The 20343-nt window shown below is 42.2% G+C and overlaps 1 protein-coding gene across 27 annotated transcripts in view; it reads left to right on the top strand.

The window, feature by feature from the left end:
- Positions 1-20343, top strand: part of CAMK2G (calcium/calmodulin dependent protein kinase II gamma) — a 118241-nt gene that overhangs the window by 45856 nt on the left and 52042 nt on the right. For all 27 annotated transcript variants that reach the window (XM_064663790.1, XM_064663794.1, XM_064663796.1 and 24 more), the window contains one exon: positions 7325-7384. In XM_064663790.1, the coding sequence (XP_064519860.1) occupies positions 7325-7384 (60 nt within the window). The remainder of the gene's footprint in view (positions 1-7324; positions 7385-20343) is intronic.

A 20343-nucleotide genomic window follows, 5' to 3' on the forward strand; every position in this document is an offset into this window, starting at 1 on the left:
GTGCTCACTGGAGATACAAATAGAATTACTTAAATCATCTTGACTTTTACTCTGTGATGTTGATAGTCTAATTTCTTCATTACTTGAACAGAAAAGTGGAAACTCTTCTAAGTTTATATAGTTTGTTCCTTTTAATTTGTTTCTTTTGGTTTCCCAGTACAGTAATACCAAGGGGTTCACGGATCCTAGTGTGTGTAAACACAGCTTGTGACCAACTGTGTGAACTTTAGGCTGTCTTTAGGATCCATATAAGTATGTACTTTTAGGGGTAGTATTACACTTTTACTTGTGGAGTTGTTTGTTTCTGGGAAGTGGCAAGAGTGTGGGGAAAGGTTGCTACAAGGTAATAATATTAGTGGTTTTGCTGGAGGAAAGGCTTTGTCAGAAAGTATGTTTGCCAGCATTTCTTGAAAGAAATCTTGTATTTGTTTATTGTGTCATGTTGGCACTTGAACCTCCTCCTTCTTTCAGTAGCTGAAGGCAAGTGTGAGAATTTTGTCACTGTCTTGTCTCTCCAGCTTTCACCGGCTGAGAAAACTGGAGCTTTGCTGTTTCATCTTCACTTGCTGGCTCCAGACGTGTCTTCCCCTTGGTGATTTTTTGCACAGTTGCTGCAGCAGAGAGGCTGGAGGTGCTGGTTGGGCGTGGGAGCCCCTCTGCCCCACACTTGGGACATTGTGCCACAGGGGTCGCTCTGCACTGAGAGGCTGGAAAACAGACTTTGGCTTGCAATGGCAGTAGTATGCTGCTACAGATTTATTCATTTTAGCTGGTCTTTGAAATGGCAGTGTAGAAACACTGAAATGGAAATGTCAAAATCAAATAGCTGGAGGAAGGGAGGGAGGGAGACAGGGAGGGAAGGAAGTGTCATTATATGCTTATTTTCTTTACATTTTTCCTTAGGCACCTACTCTTAGCTGTTGTCAGAAAAAATATACTGAATCTATGGGGGCCTCTGGTCATTTCTAAGGCCTAGAATGATTTTTTGGTGTTTGTTTCTACTAAATTCTGCAGAAGGGGAAATGGTGGTGGTCTGAGACTTGCTGATATTCCTGTTTAAAGTGGTGATGTGGCATGGCATAGTGTCCTCTGCTACCCTATTACAAATGCTGAGAGATCTCAGTTGTTCTGTAGCATAGCCTTGTTGGAAAACTAAGAGAATATGGGGGAAAGTCTGTGGCCTGAAGTGCAGATGAGGGAGCTAGCTCTCTTTTGCTGGGAATGTCTCAGAGAGGAAGATTAAATTTAAACTAGCAAAGAAAAGCATGAAGGAACCTGAAGGCTCAGACTAGTCTCGCACTACAAAATGTATTTGATGTAAATTCGATTTCTGTCTTGAAGCAACTCAAATGATATCTTAGCAGCTGGCACCAATTGACTATCTCCCAGAACTGGCACGATGACAGCAATCAAACTGAGTTTATTGCTTTGGGTTTGATTCTTCTTCCAGACTCTTCCCATTCTCAGAAATGTAATCTAGAATGTGTTCCCACAGGAATGATAGCTGCAAGCCTCCTTTAACAGCAAGGACAAAGCATGATCCTAGTGCAGGATGAAGACAGGTTGACTGTAGTACTGAGCAGCCAATTGTATTTTCCAGTTGTGAGCAAGAAGGTTATGTATCAGTAAAGGGAGGAATACGGGTTTTTTCTTCATGACACAGATTCTCATCACAGAGATGATTGACATCTAAGTGTTAGTTTTCCTGCATCTTCTTTTTACTGCCTTTAGAAAAGAATCTCCCTTTCCATTGAGGTGGCTAACCTTTAGGCTCTAAAAGTTGCCCCTCACTTTTTTTTTCTCTTCTTAAGACAGGTGTATTAAATGAAGAATGAGCTTTAGCCACTGGACCTTAGTATAGCTGAAGTTTGATAAAGTAAGACAGTAGATGCTGCAGTGGATGTAGTCCTTTACACATGGAACTGTTCTGAAATGGTGCTGTGTTTCTAATGCTTGTTGAAGAAAGTATGTTAGAATTAATTTTTTATACCTTGTTTTCCAAGAGGTGTGAAGTTAATCACTTTCACTGATAAATCTTTGTTTGATTTATGTCAGTAACTATTTTGTCCAGTCTTTCAATTAGTTTTTAATGCTGACTTCTACTTCTGCTTGCCAGAAGACAGGACAACCTGAAATAGATGTTCACATTTTTTTCTAGAGCAATAAATTTCAGTGTTCCTTGGGCAGATGGAGGGGATGGAATGCGAAGGGCACATCTCTTTCAACCTCCCTGGTCACTGATCCTTTGAGGAGCTTGTGACAAAGCTCTGTCTGGAGAGTGTGTCCGCATGGCAGCTGCCCATGGCTGAAACAGATCCCTCTCTGCATCTCTCAGGAGCCAGAGCCAGTCAGGGCATCACAGCTATGCCTGAAGCCGGGATGATTTCATGCTGTGCTGCCTGTGCAGGGTGGCAGTGTCGGCACCTGACACCTAAACCATCTCCTCCTGCCCCCTGGCTCAGGTTTGGCCCTCACCTCGCTTGCTTGGGGCTCATCTCCTTTTTGGGTTTGTGGTAGGTGTCCTTCTCCAGACTCTGCCTTTTGCAAGTGTACCGCAGCTCCATGCAAACAGGTTTCCCTATCCTTCCCTGGCAGCCCCTTCTCCTCAGCACAGCTCCATAACAGGCTGATTAGGCACAGTGACCTTTTTTATAATCTTCTTTTTCTTTTTTTTTTTTCTGTTGTTGTTACATAAATGTTCTCAATTGGCGGCTCTAGACTACTGGTATTTGTTGATATCCTTTACCCTGTCTGTGTCTGAAAATCTTCTCCAGGTTCTGGGTACCCCTGGAGGAGAAAGACCTGGTGAGGAAAAGCCTCCTGCAAAGCAGCCGTGCATGTATTGGCTAGAGCAGAAAACTGAGAACTGTCCCTGGACAAGAATGGAGCCCAGAAGTTGGGTCTCACCTTGTTCATCCATCTCTGCCACCACATCTTTGGGATAGCAGATTGAAGTGGTCAGACAGTGAAATTATTTTCTTAAAAAAGAGTAAGAAATTATGCATCAGTATAAAACCAGTCATATTCCACACCCTGCTGAAGATTGCCAGGTTTTTGTGAAGTAAAGCTGTCTGCCTTTTGGTTTTTATTTCTGTTGGGTACACTTTCTTTTACATCAAGTTATCCTGTGTATCTGGAAGTTTGATACATTTAGGACAAATAGGCCAAACTATCATGATTTTGGTCTGCTGTCTTCTGTACTCAGGCAAGGTCGTTGTTTTAACCTGCTCAGTTAGAGATTCTTACAGCTGTGACTTTACTAATTGTGCACAACCATTTCTGTCCATCCGTTGTACACGAACAGCCCTGTCTCAGTTAATGGACTGCATGTTTGTATAAAATGGAGTAGTTTCATTTTTGCAGGTCCTTAACTCTCACAGATGATGCTAAAACAATCATTTTTGTTTTCTATTAAAATAAATCCCTAGCCAAATCAAAACCCAACCCAAAGAAGTCACAGTTCTCTGAACAGGCATCTTCTCATCAGGTATATTCTAAAGAAACCCAGTATTAATGTTACTAGAACAACAGTGCAATATTTGCAGAGCAGTAATGTTAAAGGTACTTGGGTTAAATGTAGATTCACATTTGACATGCTGAACCAAGATGCAGAAATCGTATCATATAAAGGACTAAGAAGGAGAAATAGATATTCACACTTTAGTTTGGGTATCAAACATAAGTAAGTTTTCTCCTGTTTTTAAGCACCATCTCCTTAAGCATTTACATTTTAAATTTTACTACAGAAAAGCTACATAGACTGCACTTTCCTGTCTATGTAGATACTTATTACTTCAGACTGTAGATAGAATAATTTTCCAAATAGCAAGATTCTTTTTTTTTTTTTTTGGCTGGAAAACAGTAAATGAATATTAGATGAGTGTTTGTAATATCCTGTACTTAAGTTTTAAGCATCAGCTATTGTTCAGGGCTAGACAGCTCTGTAACGTAGCAGGAAAAGAGCTTAATGAAATCCAATATTTAGAAGCAGGAGGTAGGTGAATTCAGACTTGGAACAGCAATGCTGAATTTTAACAGGAAGGATAACTAACATTTGGAGAAATTTCTGTGGGTGTATGGCTTTATTTATCACTTGAAGTCTTGAACGTGAATCTTTATGTTTCCTAAGGGATATACTGTGTTTTAGGCAAGTTATGGAAATTACTTGTTGAATTTCATAGTTGTGTGAAAGGTGGAAAACAGACCCAATGTCCCAGGCCTGGGATACTGTAAGGTAGGTTGGATGTGTTGCCGTGTTTCTGTTAGCTATGAGGTGTATTTCCATTGTGCATCAAGAATAAGCAGCTCCACTCCACAAATGGCTTGCAGAAATAAGTATCATCTGTGGGACAGAGGGAGGAGAAATTATTTTCTTTGCAAGCTCTTGGTAGGGTAGGGATCTTTTCATTGTAATTTTAATATCATTAAGACTTTGCATTTTAAGGTTGAGCAAGAGCCTGTATAGGAGAAATGTTAAAGTCCACCTATTGACTGCTCTGCTGGACTGAAAAAATTTGGGGCATTTTGTCTCCTACTGGGAATAACCTTTGTCAGACCAGAGTAAGGTAGAAAATAGTGTCTCTGTGTTTATTCCTTATGTATTTAGATACCAGGTTATTCCCCACAAGTACCAAATTGACTCTGCTGCTGATTTGACATGAGTCAAATGCCTACACTGTGCCAAAGGCCACGGAGTGATGAAGATCTTTGGGGATGGGGTGGGGGAGCTACTTTCAAGTCACTGACTGGGCTGTGTTCTGGTGCTGCCTGAAACAGGATGGCAATCCTGCAGGAGCTGTAATCCTGTAGGACCCACGGCAGGAAACCCTCCCAGCCTGACCTTTCACTGCTCTCAGTTGTGGTGGCTGACTGCTGCAGGCTGGTGCTCCCAGGGCTGGTGTGTGCTTTTTCTCTGTGAGTTGTGCTTGAGTTGGCCTGTTTTGTTGCCCCGGAGACAGAAGAGTGTGGTATGCTTTCCCCCCGACCAGAAATAGTTTCCTGTACCTTGTGACCAGAGTGCTGTACTCCTCCTCTGGTCTCCAGCCAGGCTGTGTGGTGCTGGAGGGATGGGGTGTGGGGTGATGACCTCTTGTCACAAGTTCTGGTGTGGCTGCTGCCCATGAACACTAGCTGCCCTGCCAGCTCCCCTCCCTCTGCATGATGGTGTAGAATTTCAGGGGAGCAATTGCTCTTGATTTACATCTCCCATGGCATTTTGATGGTTATGTCATTTTGTTTGAGCCTTGCTCCTGTCAGCTGTCTGTCCTGGCTGTCAGGACTCGGTGGCTGAGTAGCACGTGGTGAGCTCTTGCCTCTTCTTCCCTCTTTGCTCAGCTGTTTTTGCTGTCTGCTTCTCTGTGTCCTTGTACTTGGGAACAGATTCTCAGCAAGTGTAGCTGCGCACGAGGGCAATGTGATCTGGGTGGATGAAGGATCCCCTCCTGTAGAAGTTCCAAGTAGAACTGGGAGGGAAGGTGGAGAATTTGCAAGACCCAAACGTGTGAGCAGGCTGTGGATAGTTTATCTTAAACTGTTGCCCTGCTGTGAGAATCTCTCCCAAATGCAGAGTGTGCAGCAATATTTGTTACTTTGCAACTGCATTTTGCAAAACTTCATTGGTGAGAGATGCTGCTAAAAGGGAAGCCAAGGCACCCCCACCCCTCCCTGGCAATGCAGGTGAGAAAGTGCTTGCACTGCACCAAGGCCTCAGGAGCATGGAAGCTCTCCAGGCTTTCTTGCTGTCTGCTACTTTATTGGAGAGTGGTTCTGGCATAGAACTGTGAAATATATGCAACAACAACAATAACTTCCAGGACTGAGAACGAAGAAGAGATGAAAGCAGTAATTTACCTTCCCCCATTCCTGAACAGTTGCAGATGAGAATGTAAGCACATCTCAGCCCTATAAAGTATTAATTGGGACATTTTCTGCAGTTCAGCAGTGGAAAAGAAGACAGAAATCCTGCAATGCCCTGAGCTGCTATTCCCAGCCTGGGAGAGAAAAGTGTACTGTGCTGAGATTTGGCACAGTCTCTGTCTTCTGCTTATGGGGAAGAGAACAGTTGCCCAAAGCTTCCTTTACAAAGAGAAGGGAAGACCATGCAGAGACTAAGGAGCTGAACAGGCAGCTTTCAGGCAGAGCAGTGCAGTGCAGCCTTGTTGAAATGGGTCTCTAGTGTGGTTCCTATAAATGGGAGGATGCTGCATCCCTACCAGTGATCTACTGAGTAGTCCAGCCAGCCAAGGGTCCTGCTTACTCCTTGTGTGTCACAAGGCTGCAGAGAAGGTGTGTTTTAAAGCCCATATGCTGAAGATCTGCATGAAAGGAAATGTCAAAAGTGTGCAGGGACTGCTGCTTCCCCTTGCTATGTTCTTTTGATGGCTGGAATGGGGAGTCCAAGGACTGGAAGTTCTTGCTTGTCTCATTCTAGGCATCTGCATCCCCGAAGTCTAGAGTTTAGTGTCTGCCGGGGCTGCCTAAAAGATTTTGTCTTCCTCAGATCCTTTCAGTCAATCTGTGCTTATCCAATGTGAGCATTTCATGCAAGAAGCTGAGGCTTTTGTGGTGTAAATTCAGGACTCAGCCATTGCTGTAAAAATCTCAGTGGCTAAAAGACCTTCTGCCTCTTGGCTGAGAAGGGCAGAGTTGCTCTAGCTCCCTCTCCTTTCCTTGAACTTGCTCATGGGAGGAGAAACCATTTTTTACTCTCCTTGATATTTTTCTTTAATCCAGATGAATGTCGTGCTTGAACTGATGTTGCCTGTGGGCTGGAATAAGCATACTTAGCATTTGGGCAGAACTTCTTGCCTGGAGTTTTCTAAGTGCGTGATCAGCATTTCGCCAGCGAGTCTGTCCATGGGTACTGAAGTATGGTTACCTTTACAGTTCACTGAAGCTGGCAGAGTTCCCTACTTCATGTGATGGCTGTGCATTAGCAGGAGCTGTGTATTTCCTTTTCCCATTTCATGTGAGTTATCTCTTTTCGTCCCACTCTCCAGCTTTGGAGAAGGGGTAAGTCTCAAAAGGGATGTCACTACAAGTGGCTTTGTGTATTTGAGAAGCTGATGGAAGAGCTGTGTCTTTTGTTCTGCAGCTACTCCCTTTGAATCAAAGGATGCAATACCAGTTTAGTGCTAGTTCTGTAGTGGGAGCGGCAGTCCTGTCATCTGAAATGGCTGTGAGGTTTTGGGAGACAGTCATGTTCCAGCAGTTCCCAGCCCTCTGGATGTCTGCTGAGTCACTGTGTTCCTCTCTCTGTCGAATATGAGCAAGAGCTTAGTTCAGAGTTGTGGTGTTTAACACCTTCTTTCTTATTCTCTTTCAGATCACCAGAAACTGGAACGTGAAGCTCGAATTTGCCGACTTCTAAAGCATCCAAATATCGGTAAACTTCCTTGGGCTCAGAGGGATGGGGGTGAGACAGGAGTAGTAAAGTTTCTCAGCTAGCATGCTGTAAGAGAACAGATGTGTTCTGAACATTCCCAACAACTCATCAAAATTGCCTGTTGAAATCACCGCAGTTTCTCTATGACAAATTCTGCATATAACCCCATTCCATTCCTTAGCATCCTGATCCAGATGTTCACCAAAGAGTGCCATGTTCCCATCTGCTCACCCATGCAGAGCTGTCCCTGCTCCTTGGGTGATGCATGACTCTTATCTGCTCATCTGACAGTCTGCAATGGGAGTGAGGTGTTGTGTTTGTTTTTCCCACACCCATCTTCTGTTTCTTCTTCTTGGCCCTTTGTGGCATGTCAGTTTAAATGCTGTATTCAATAACATGCCAAAGTTAAAGGAGGGCGGGCTAATACATCAGCTCTTCTCATTACAGTGGCCACTTACTCTGAAAACAAGAGACCAAAACTGAATTGCCCTTTTTGATGGAAATGAGTACTGGAGTAAAGGGAATGGTTTTATCTAGGAATACAGGAAGAGGCAAAATAAGACACAACATAAAAAAACTGCATTATTTATTGAACTGTAGAGAGAGGGCATGGATTTTTATATAGTTCCAAAGCACCGTGGAAGTTTGGACCCTTAATAATCCCCTTTTTAGGTTTTTTAAAATAAGTAAAACCTCTAGGATCCTAGCTAAGATCTGATTTAATTTATTTTAGAAAACATTAAGAAATACCAAACTGCCACCTTCAACCAAGCCACAGTTAAACATCCATGCCTGGGAAACCTGCCTTTCTTTTGCATAACTGTCAATGTAGATAATACTTTAAGGGCATTTGTCTGGTCTCCTGACTTTCAGCTTCTCAGTCATTTGCTCCTGTCATCTCAAGGCCTGGGAGAGGAAAGGTGCCTTAGAGCATGGACTAGCGTCTGTAGCCTATTATATACGTGATGAAGAAGGAATTTCCACAAGCTCAGGACCTCACACAATGCAAAGCTCCTTAGTAGCAGCTTTTCAGCAGAAAGAGCTTTCTTGCATCTGAATGTACTTGTGGAGGTATGGCATGAGGAGAGGAGCAGTGGTCACTTTCTGCAGTAATTTGCACTGATGAATATATTAGCCAGATTATTTATTTCTTGGCAATATTCACAATGACTAAAACTCTATTTATTGAGCTTCATTTGCCCTGTAAGACTTGCTGCACTTAGTTTAGTAGGTGATGTCACTTTTTATTTTGACCTTAACTTCACTTTAATCATCTCTCCTTTTTATAATTTCTTACATCTTTTCTTGCCAGACCTCTCACAAAGTAAATCTGATAGACAAGAAGAAAACCACTTTTATAAGTAAACTGCATGGAAAACAGAAACGTATCACATTCCTGGTTCAATTCTACAGCTTGTTCCTCATCTGTAATGAGTGGTAATGCTTCTCTCCTGTTCTGATGTGGTTTGGAAAAGACAGTTTGGGGGAATGTCCGTGGTTCTTGCGTTTTCTACAGAGAATTTGTCTTCCTAGAAGGAACAATTCTTCTTTTAAGAAAAGGAGCTCGTCATTGTAAACTCAATGAGTGCTCACAAATAGAGATAGAGGAATTAAGTTTTAGGCCTACAACAGAGTTGAAGTGTGTTAAGACCTCAGGAAGTCATATGGTCCATTCAGCAGTCCTGTGAATATCTTTTATATCTGGCTGGTTCCAGGTATATTTGTTCTTAAAAACCTTTACCGCTTTCACAGCCCCTGGTGGCAGTCTTTAAAATTTTAATTTTTCTGTCGGATAAACATTAAAAACATAATTTGCTGCTCTCTTAGCTTGTTGTTTCTAGTTCTATCTGGAGTATCTGGGGAAAATAGTTTTTCCTTCTTGTAACAATCTTTTACATATTTGAAGACTGTTATCATGTCTCTTTTTAGTCTTTTTCTTCAGACTAAACAAACCCAGTTCTTTCAATCTTTTCTTATACGTCATGTTTTCTAGACCTTGTATTTTTATTTTTTTTCTTTTCTTCCCCCCCTCCCCCATCCTTCCCTGGACTCTCTCCAGTTGCTTCATATCTTTCTGGAAATGCGATGCCCAAAACTGGACGCAGGATTCTAACTCAGGTCGTGTCAGTGCTGTGTAGAGGGGGAAGAAGTACTTCACTGGTCCTACCAAAGATACTCGTTTTGTACATCAACCTTTGAAACTTGTCATGTAAATACACTGTTGATGCAAGTTTGTTTTCTGATACATTATTGCTGCTGACTACTTTCTGCACAACTTCCGGCAAGCAAATAATTTTTCCATCTTGTATAGATGAGGGTTCCTACTGAAGTGTACATTCATCTTTATTAAAACAAACAGGAAGAAATCCAGTCTGTGGGTTTCCCCCCCTCCCCAGCTTTGTCAAGACCATTTTGATTTATCTGTTGATAGTATAATAGGGTTGCAGCTCCCACAGTAACGTGGTCTTTAATAACAATGCCATATATTACATCATGTCGATAATTAATAACACTGTTGAATACTGTTGGAGTCTGGACAAACTCTTGAAGATATCCCTTGATACGTTGTTCCAGTTTGACAGTGATCAATTTTGAGTATTTTTAGAATGAGTTGTATACACTATTGTAAGCTAGTTCTGAATACATGTTTTTTCTTAATTGCTTGTGGAAAGAGCTCGTAAGATGCTGTCAGAAGCTTTGCTGAAGTCCAGATGCTACATGCACTGCTGCTTCCATGTTCCTTGGACTTGTTAGGTTGTCATAGAAGGGAAACATGTTGTTCTGACATAGCGGTATTTTTTTCCTCGAAATGTGTATTAGCAGTTAGTAATCACCTAGTTACTGGCATTCCATGCTGTAAACTCTTCTGGATGAATACTTGGTGTGTTGCCTCAGTGTGAGCTCTGTGCGTAACACTACACAAGCCATGAAGAATTCTGCAGATTTTGAACTTGCTTTCCATTTCAAGTTTTGTTGTTACTGTTTTTTGTTGCAAATTGTGTTGCAGCAAATCCTGTTCTTCTACAGTGACCTGAGCCTGCAGTGAGTCTCGGGCAGAAGACTGAAAGTTAGGACTCTGTGAGGCAGGCAGGGTACACAGCATATAAAGTAAGCCTGTTGTTGAATTTGTGGTTCTTATGCATTTACAGCAGGACAGTTGATTCTGGACAGCAACACATTGACCATAACACTGCTACTTTGATAAAATAAAGATTACTTTAGATACAGAGTAATGGTGATATTTCCATTTGCCGTTGCTTTTTGTGAAATGACTGCTTTCTGAGTTATCCTAACATACCTTCATAAAATCTTAGACCCAATTATAGGCTATTGCTGTGTAGTTGAGTGTTTTGCTTGTCTTTAGATGCACATTATGGCCAAGGTAATCACAGTGGAGTAATCCTTCCAAGAGCTTGGTGTTGCAATAGGGTTTTTTTGTCTGTACAAAAAAGAAAGTTAACTTGAGATAATTTTCTTCTGATTTCCAATTCATGGTATGTACCATGTTGAATGTGTCATTATAGCTGGTCAGACTTCAGTAGAGGAAGGACTACTTTCCCTAAGTTTCAAATTGTTCTTTTTCCTTCTGACAGCTTCAAGAAAACTTTGAATTCTGGCTCAGAGAAGCCATTTGCCAGCCATGGTCACCAAATACAGCAGAATTGGACAGAGATCAACCAGTGATCTGTTCATTTCAAAAAATGCACCCATTACTGAGGATATGGGTATACTAAAGATGCAGAAGACAACATCATTAATCTGTCCATAAGCAGATAAAGTGCCTGTGGAAGTTGGGAAGAGTCATGGCTCTATGGGGAATTCCACTTCTTGAACAACTGTTCCAGTGATTCACTTATGTATAAATCTTGTGGGCATTAGACATGGATGTGTTTGGGAACACGTAGAAGTGCTCTCTTCTCCCTTGATCTCTGCTTTGCTGGAAAGAGGCAGATTTCTGTAAGCACACTCATAGCCCTGACTCTTCATTTGCACATGCTTTCCTGATTGTGCCAGTGAAACTTGTGCAATGGCTAAGATAAAATGAACTTCTGTTTGTTGCAGAGCTAAACTTACAATGTGTTGCATATTATCTCTTGCTTACTGGAACAGCTCTTTTGGTCTTCTGCTTAGTCAGTCTGTGTATTTAATTTTTAAATCTTGTAATTCATTCACTACAGGGATTCTCTTGTCAAAAATTCATTTTTCTTTTCCATGCTTCCTGCTATCCATTAAATGTTAGAACAGTGACAGAGCTGTGAACCCTAGTATTATCCTGCAGGCTTGTTCAGTGCAGATGAGAAGTTCAGAACAGTGCTGAATGTGACCTTCCCTGTCTTAGGACTCCCAAAGTAATAATGATGCAAAATTTGGTCAAAATCATTGTTCATGGTTTTGAGAACTCTTTTCTAGCATTCCTGTGTTCCCCTGCAAGGGTAGGATTGTTCAGTGTGGCTTGGTCAGTGTACAGAGCAGAAGTCTGCTCTGTGCATGGATTTTGTCCACTATGTTGTTAGGTGTTGCCTTTCTCCTAAATTTTCCTTGTTATGCCAGTCTAAATATGTGCCTCATCTTTGGATCTGTGACTAGTTGATCTGTACTCTGTCTTAGATATTTTTAACCCAACTGTACAGACGTAGTTCTCTAATATATCTTTTGTTCATAGTTGGAACTGAGCAATTCTGGTTGGTCATTGTGCTCCAGCTCATGGCAGCCTTTGCTCTGAAGAACTGGATGCACTTAGGTCTAGAATAATAAAAATACATATTTTAAGAGAGGTTGGTAGTAGCCCAAGAGCCACAGCCAAATTCTGTTTCTGATTTCTGCCTTCATATACTCTGCTGAACTGCTTCAGAGTTAATTTCTTTGAGGGAATTTATAGCAGTGGTGAAATGCTGTCCTCAGCATCTATCAGAATTATTGCTTTTTCAGGTTTTTCCTCCTTCAGACTTCTTTTCCAAAATATACTTGCATCTGAATTCTTTTTACTTTAACTTCTATCTGTTGGCTTTTCTCAGCATAAACCACAATTTTGGACATGTCCTTATTTCAAATGGGAAGAAAATGGTATAGAAATCCCCTGTGAATTAGAAGAATTTCTTTTGATCTGGATGAGTCTTATTTCCTTTGACAAGTGGTCTTGGTTCTCCTAGTACCTCCGAGTTGTGGGAGGAATTTTGATGGATGTGTGTAAGAAAAGGCCTCCAGTTTGTGTGCCCTTAAATGATGGTTATGATCAAGGTGCAAAGTGGTGCAAAGACTAAGGAGAATGCTATCCTTCTCTGTACAGCCCAGATGGAGAATCCCACAACGCTCATAACTAACCTGTGGGGGAAACAGTGCATTGACCATGTCTGCAGACCTAATACTGGATTTGATGTTTTAGTGGTATCAGCTACAACTTCAGGTTCACTCATTCCTCATTCTGAGATACTAGTCTTAACAAGGCCCTCAAATTTTCCCCTCTGCTGCCGCTTGTAATGTTTTCCTATCACCTTTTCCTTAACAAGAGATTTGAGTTGCTTCCTTAGTGAACAAGAAAAAAACGTAGGCTGTGTTTTGCTATAAACAGCAGATTTCCTTGTTTTGATTTGGCTGCAGGCATCCAGACTGCCTTTGCAATTGGGACAGAAAGGATGGGATGTGCAAAGAATAGTTAAAATGCTGGGGATTATCCCGTGGTTTGGCCACGATTACTGCCCTATGGATACTCGGGTGTTTCCAAGTGGGATCCTCCCACGCATGGCTGGCTTTTCAAAGCTGCTGTCCTGTGATTTCTGTTGCTGAGGTACTGCTTCTGGTGCAGAGAGAGGATGGTGTGGAGAAGGTGGGGCGGGTGGAGAAGAGACCTTGTAGCAAGATTTATGCTTTGCGACTTTCTCAGTAACTAAGCATCTTTTCCTTGGAGGTGTCATGGGTCTGTCTGAGAGGACAGCAAGTTACTGAGCTTCCTAAGAGGTCGAAAAATAATATTTGTGGACTTATGCCCTTAACCTGCTCTCCTCCTACCTTGCCAAAAAAAAAAAAAAGAAAAGGAAAAAGGGAAAAAGCCACCAACAAACACTCAAAAAACCTTCAAAGAAACTATCAGCTGGAGTGCACTCCTGCTGGAAAGTTTGAGCCTTTGAGCTGCAAGTTACCATTTATTGTTTGTAGTCCTTTCAATGCTAGAGATTTAGGTGAGTGCCCATGCATTTCTGCCTGATAGGATGTTCCCCAAAACCCCAACCAGTCCACCTTTTTATTTCTCATTCTCATTTTCACAGTTAATTCTTTCACTATTTTTTATCTCTTCATGTTTTTGTCTTTTACTGCCATCTCTTCCTATAGCTTTTCCTGTAGTTTTAAGAAAAACATTTCTCCATAAGCCCCCTCAATTTGAGAATGGAGGAATAATTGCACTTTTTTCCTTGCCAGGGGTTATATTTATTCTGTGTGTCTCTCTGGTCTGTACTAGAGACATATTTGGATTACATTATTCATCTCTTTAGCTGTGAGATTTATCTGTATGCAAGCAACCCCTTAAAAAATAAATAGTGGGATGAGGGCCAGACTCAGTGCACTCAAAGGTACTGCAAAAATCAGAGGAGAATTCCTCTACTCCTGCCCTCCCCGCTCTATTTAGGACAGCACCAAGGAATGGAGGGAGCCTCCTTTGGGGTTCCCCCTGCCTGAGCCCTGCACGCAGCAGGGGCGGCTGCGCTCGGGGGAAATCGTGCAAGCGACAACCTGCCTTTTGAACAGAGCTCATGTCTGTGGGAAGGAGTCGTGGCTGTCCTGGCAATGAGAAACAGGAGGTGTGAACATCAGGGTCCTTCAGCGAGGTTTGGGGGATGTCAGGCAGAACACCCACCTGCATGGGCAGGAGCACTGCAAAAGTCCACCTCATCCCTGATGGCAGAAGTACGTGTAGCCAAGTTGCAGAGCATTGTACGAGAGCTAAAATTTGTCACGGCCACTATCTTTATTCTATTAATTCTAATAAAGTAGGTGTTCTCTGTGTATTTTCTTTGAGACATCAATGAAGTCAGTTTGTTATTATTTTGGGGGTTTTTAGAGAAAGCTCTAATATAATACCAGTGGTTATCAGAAGTACTTTGCTTATCTGCTATGTGGCTAATAGGAAATTATTAATAACAATTCTGGATAGTCGTGATTGCACTGTTATCAGGAAAGCAGGAAATATTTCTGTTAATGCACTCTTTTGGCTCATGTAGTGTTTAAGTAGGGCATACTAAATGTTATATATGGTGCTAAACTTCAGCTTTTCAATACAGACATTGTAAAATCAAAGGAAAAGTAACATTTAGTTGTGACTGAAATCTATTTTAAAAATACTTTTTGTGTGTGCGTATTTATTTATTTATTTTACTTTTGTTTTTTATCACTGCAGAAGGATGAATTTTGTAATAGGAAAGGTACTGTTCTCCCTGCAGCTCCTTTCTAGGCTGTGAATTTCAGTGCATAAAGGAATTTCCTGACTGGGCAGTGCTTTAGCCTCATTTTTTGGGCTAGAGTGTTACAAAGGTTACAGTGAGAACAATGGTGAGGGGGGAACCCACCTCTGTGTGTCTCTGCTTTTTCACAGTGCCTTAGGACTATTCCTTGTGTTTCTTTGCAGAGCCAGCAGCAACATCGTTCTGCCTGAACTGGAGCAGAGTGTTAACAAGTCCTTCTTCTCTTCCATTTTCCAAAGCTTTAGAACCACCATTGGTGTGACATGCTGTGGACTTGGGGAGTCTACAGCAAGCTGGTGTACATCCAGCATACTGTGACCTCTGTGTCAGATTTTGGAGAGGAGGGAAAGAGTCCATGTTCCTAAGAGACTGGTGAACAGCAGCCTGCTATGTCCTGTTAGCTAACTGTCCTGCTACCATTAGTTACTGTTCTGACAAAGCTGGTCATTAGCTGCTGGAACAGATGATTTCTAGAGGATTATTTGCATTACACAATTTAATGCTTTTTAATAGCGAATTTTTAATTAAAAGGAGAGTCTTTTGGAGGCAGCCTGAGCAGCTGCAGCTGAAGTTTGCGTGTTTAATGTAATTAGAGAAACAGCTGGGGTGGGAGCTGAGCACCCAGCTCACAGGCAGTCACAGGTTGGTGGTGGCTCCTTGCGGGACAGACATCCCGAGTGATGTGAACCGTGCAGGAAGCATCCTGGCGCTCAGCCAGGCTCGGAGGTGGTGGGACAGTTCCCGTCTTGGCTGCCCAGGCTGGTGAGCAGCTGGGGAAGCAGAGAGTGGGTGGTAGCCATCTGTGTCAGTTCACTTGTCACTTGTGCTGCCATGGACAGTAGCGCTCAGTTTGCAGTCTGTCGGGCCATGTGTATTTGTATCTATAGTTTCAGCACCTCCTGGCATGTTGGAGAATATCATTGGAAGAGGGCATCAGGTAGGTTTTAGCCTCCAGTTTTATTCTGCTGCTTCTGACATGCAGAGTCTCTTGAAATACACCCTTTGCAGTTGCTCTTACCTCCTCCATTTCTCCATGATACAGGCAACTTGTTGGAAACTGCTGAGAATTGAAGCTGTGGCTGTTTCTAATGAGCGGCTGACCTTTAAATAACATTATTCAGTCCAGAAGATCCCAGAGTACTTTTGAGTTTGTACTACTGAGGCTGCATGAAAGAGTTCCTGTGTTACAATTACCATGACCCAAGAAACAACCATAAATCTGTTGCCTTGTATTGGCTCTGCTGCAGGTACTGCAACACAGGCAACTTACTTTAAGAGCCCCAAATGTTACATAATCACAGCAAGCAATCTGTTGGTGCAGAGATAGTTGGCAAATACCATACTTTATGTTCCCATAGTATCAAAATGCTTTACATTTAAGAACACCAGCGAACCTAGATTTAGCAGACAAGATTACCTGTAGCTTCAACACTGTCCCTAAGGACAGGCAAAGACTACTGGTATGTAGGAGCAAGCATATTTCAGACCACATTACCTTTTCCTAAGCAGAGATGAGTGATTGCCAGGTGAAGATACTGGGAATTGTCCTGTGGAATTCTTCCTCTGTAATTGCCTTTTGTTGTGTCTTCAGAAACCTCTTTGCTGGCAGATACTTACTGCCATGTTGCCAGAAATCACCCTGTGTTAACAATAGCCTGCCTGCTCCAACCATGGGCTGAGCCCCTGGGCAGCCCTGCTCCATTGTTTACTGTGGATGTGGGATACAGGGTAATGCTCATCCTGGGGCTTATGTGGCAGGCATAAATGCTCCAGGCCTGTTGTGCTTGATATAAGAGTAAAAAGATAATAATATTCAGCACACTGGACAGAGTGAAAGGGAGATGTGGGTCAAAGCTAGGCTAGGCATATTCCGTGTTTGTTTCCCCCATATCAATTGGCCTTTTAGATGTGACCTTTTAAAAATGAGATGCCTGTTGCTTTTCTGTGTCTTCTTATGTTCCTGTAGTTCAGGTGGGGTTTTGTAAAAATTGAAAGCTCTTTGCTGATCTCTTCATGATTCACTTCAACTTTTGCATTCACAGAGCCTTGCTGTGCATGACTCAGCAGCAATTTGCATTGGTTGTTAGGCTGGTGCAGTTTGATATGAAGGAGATTTTGCTCTTATGCTCACTTGGTTCATATCACAGTCAGCAGAGAGCTGTGGCTGTCTGTACAGCATCACTTTATTCAAGCAGGGAATGTAAACCACGTTGCATGACTGTTACTGTATTGCTGTTTCTCGCTAAAATACTTAATTTTCTGTAGTTATTATAATAACCTATTAATGTTATTTCTTTCAAAAATAAAAACTGTATGCGCACGAGGATTTTGAAACACTTTGAAGTAGCAGCTTAAAGTTCTGCTCTTGAGGCAAGATTTCTAGTGAGTGTCTGAAGACAGCAGGCAGAGAAAAGTAATATTCACAGCAGACATTCTTAGAAAGTGCTTGAATTCCTGGTAGACAGCTGCCGTTAGGTTCAGTAGCCGCAGCACATCCCCTTGAGCCACTCACTGTGGGATCAGGCTCTTTGCAAATGCTCTGGATTGCATTAGGGTCTCGGACCTGACATACACACCCACACAAGACAGAAAATAACTTGCCTAACTTGCATCAGGCTGTGTCGAAGATCTGGGTTTTTGGGGAATGGGAGTGGTTTTGATATTGCTGTTTTTCTGATGTTATTTTTTCCAAAAGGCCAACTCTGTGGGAGATGCTTCCAGTACAGGAAGGACTAGTTTACATAGGATGAGGCTGGAGAGGAGACTGAGGGTGGAAAAGGATACTTAAACTGGTTAGCTAGGTTGTGCCCTGTGTGTTGTGATGCATCACAGATCTTTAACTGTGCAGAATTACGTGTGTGCATTTAAAACTGGAGGAACAGTTTTGGGTAGCAGACTCTCATCACCTTTGGTGGAGCATCACTGCAGTACCAGATTCAGGGCTCTATATGATTAAAGTTAGAATTTTTACAACTTGCTGAAAACATTGTTTCATCAAGATGCTGTGCTGAAATGACTCCTTGTTTCTCCCAGAAGCCGTGTACTTCTTGGAGCTATCCAAGTGGCGATGCACACTTTCTGATGACTGAGCAGCTGGTATTGTTGGAGAAGATGTTTCTACCTACCAGTCTGTAACTGACTCTACTCCTTTGGATAGCATTTGTTCTGCAAGTGCTTACTAGTGCTCCAGGTTTTTTTTATTTATTATTTCTAAAGTTATCAGTAAGACCTGCCAGTCTTACAAAATTAGATGTGCATGTGAACTCTACAAACCCTCTGTTTTTTGTGTGGATGGGACTTTTTCCTGTGCTCTGAAAGGACCTTGGGTAAAGTCTTTCACCATATCCTGTAACTGATTTAGTCCCTCAATGTCTGACTTGCTTCTGTTTTCTTTCTTACTCTCTTCTCTTTATCTGTTCTTGTGAACCTAACCATTGTAGTACATGCTTTTTTATCCATCAGAGACCTTTGAATGAGAAGAGTCATCAGGGGACTCCAGCTGTGTGTGGTGTTGGCAGGGTCTAATTTCCTACATCTATAAGACTCCTTGTGTTAAGAGTGTTTGGCTAGGAAGGAAATACGGTATGAATTGCTGCTTCTGGGCAACAGAATGAGCTAATAGAAATAATCTACCTCATCTTCTGGTGAATAGAGTGAGATGAGGTTCCTTGGCAAGTACTGGTCTCTTTTGTAGTTTGGTTGTGATGTGTGTATTTGTCTAGCCTGCTGTGCTAGACATAGACATCACTGCTCCCCTGACGAGAGAAAAAAAAAGGAGTGCTGTAATGTTTTTGAAGAAAAGGTTAACTGGATGAGTACTTTTATTTTTATTTCTCCATATTTCTTATCATGTATAATCAGGGTTTGGGCATACTTTGCCCTCCAGTACTTATATATTATTATATTTTTCACCCTCTTGTGTCAAAAGGTTACACAGATATGAACAGCCTTTGTGAGCTCTACTCAACTGCTTGGTTGAAGTGGTAGTAGTAATGAAGTTGTCAGACAGTGTGTCAGAACCAGCAGCCTGTGAACAAATGGGATGCTCTTTTCATGGGAAAGTGTCTGAAACAGAGGACAGCCCAGTACTTGGGTTTCACTCTTGGAACTGGCCATTCAGGAAACCGTGTTCTGCCTTCAGGTGAAGGACACTTGCACAGATTATCCTTAAGCAGAGAGAGTTCATTACCACCTGGACAGTGGAGGTGTCAGATGGTTTCTGATGTTTGTGTATGTTCATGATGAATACTCACACAATGTGGATCATATTTGTGAACCAAAATGGAGAGGAGGCACAGAACCTTTTAAAATGTTTTTTTATCCTTCAGTAACTTCTAAATATATGCTATTTCATGGACTGGCTGAATAGTTTTGGAAAAGGCAGATCATGTGTTTAAGCTGATTGTCCCTAGTAGTTAGCACTGTATTAGAAAACAGGGCATTTTGACTTCATGTGTCAGCAGAGTGAACCATGGCATCAGAGCTGTCCATTGCAGTCTCCTTGCCAGTCAGGAAAGCTCTTGTGGTTCTGCAGGAGGATAGGGAAGCAAAATATTATGGTGAAAGGGCACTAGTGTTCTTTCTATTCTGCTACTGGGTATTGTTTTTGTTTCTTCATGGCAGCATCACTGTGAAGTAGGCGAGGGCTGGAATTGAAAGTCATAAGTTTTGGTATATTCAGATTTTTCCTAATCCTTTTTGACTCCCCTCATTGCTGTCCCCCTTCACGATTAAAGCTTAACATTTTGAGCTGTCACTAGTTATTCCTGTGCAGGGTGGTGGGGCCCAGTGTCATTTTTCCTGTAGCTTTTCTAGATTTTGCTATTCTACCATTACTCTCTGAGCTTTGTTACCTCAGCAGCTTAAATCCTGGGCAGATTTTGTTCCAGCATCGCTCTGGGCTGTTGTGAGGAGGCAGCTCCCTTGTTAAGTTAATGACCTGTGTCCTGCCTTCAAGGCCTTCTTTTGCTGTGCAGCCCTAGGGTGATGTACAGCGTCAGTATTTATGAACTGTCTCTGTCCTCCTGTCATGGTTCCTCACCTAAGGATGCGAGTAGTGTTTTTACTGTCCTTGAAGGCTCTTTTTGCTGCTTCTGCCAGTCTCTGCCAGCTGAATTGCTACTTCCTTCCCTTTTCATAATGTAGCTGACAAAATTGCTTTCCTCAGGACAAAGAAATAGCACCAATCAGCTCATTTGTGTTTCATTTTCTGATGTAATTTGCTGCCCGCATCTTTGCATCAAAGTTTATCTTTCACTGTTTCTCATTTCTACCTGCAGACATGTTTGTTGTTCCTTTTTCAAGGCCACTGTTCTCAACCTGCTGGTGGCTGTGCTCCTCCTCTGTCATGATTTCATTCATGCCACTCTCTTCTCTGCTCACTGTTTCTTGCAGTGCTTTGCTGACCTTTCAGGTGCCAGAGGAAGGAGAATGCTTTTTCATGCCCACTGAACGTCACCAGACATGACCTTATTAGCACATTCAGCTTTCCTTGAAGTTTCTCCA

The sequence above is a fragment of the Pseudopipra pipra genome, chromosome 8 (genome assembly GCF_036250125.1).
Source record: "Pseudopipra pipra isolate bDixPip1 chromosome 8, bDixPip1.hap1, whole genome shotgun sequence".
NCBI lineage: Eukaryota > Metazoa > Chordata > Aves > Passeriformes > Pipridae > Pseudopipra > Pseudopipra pipra.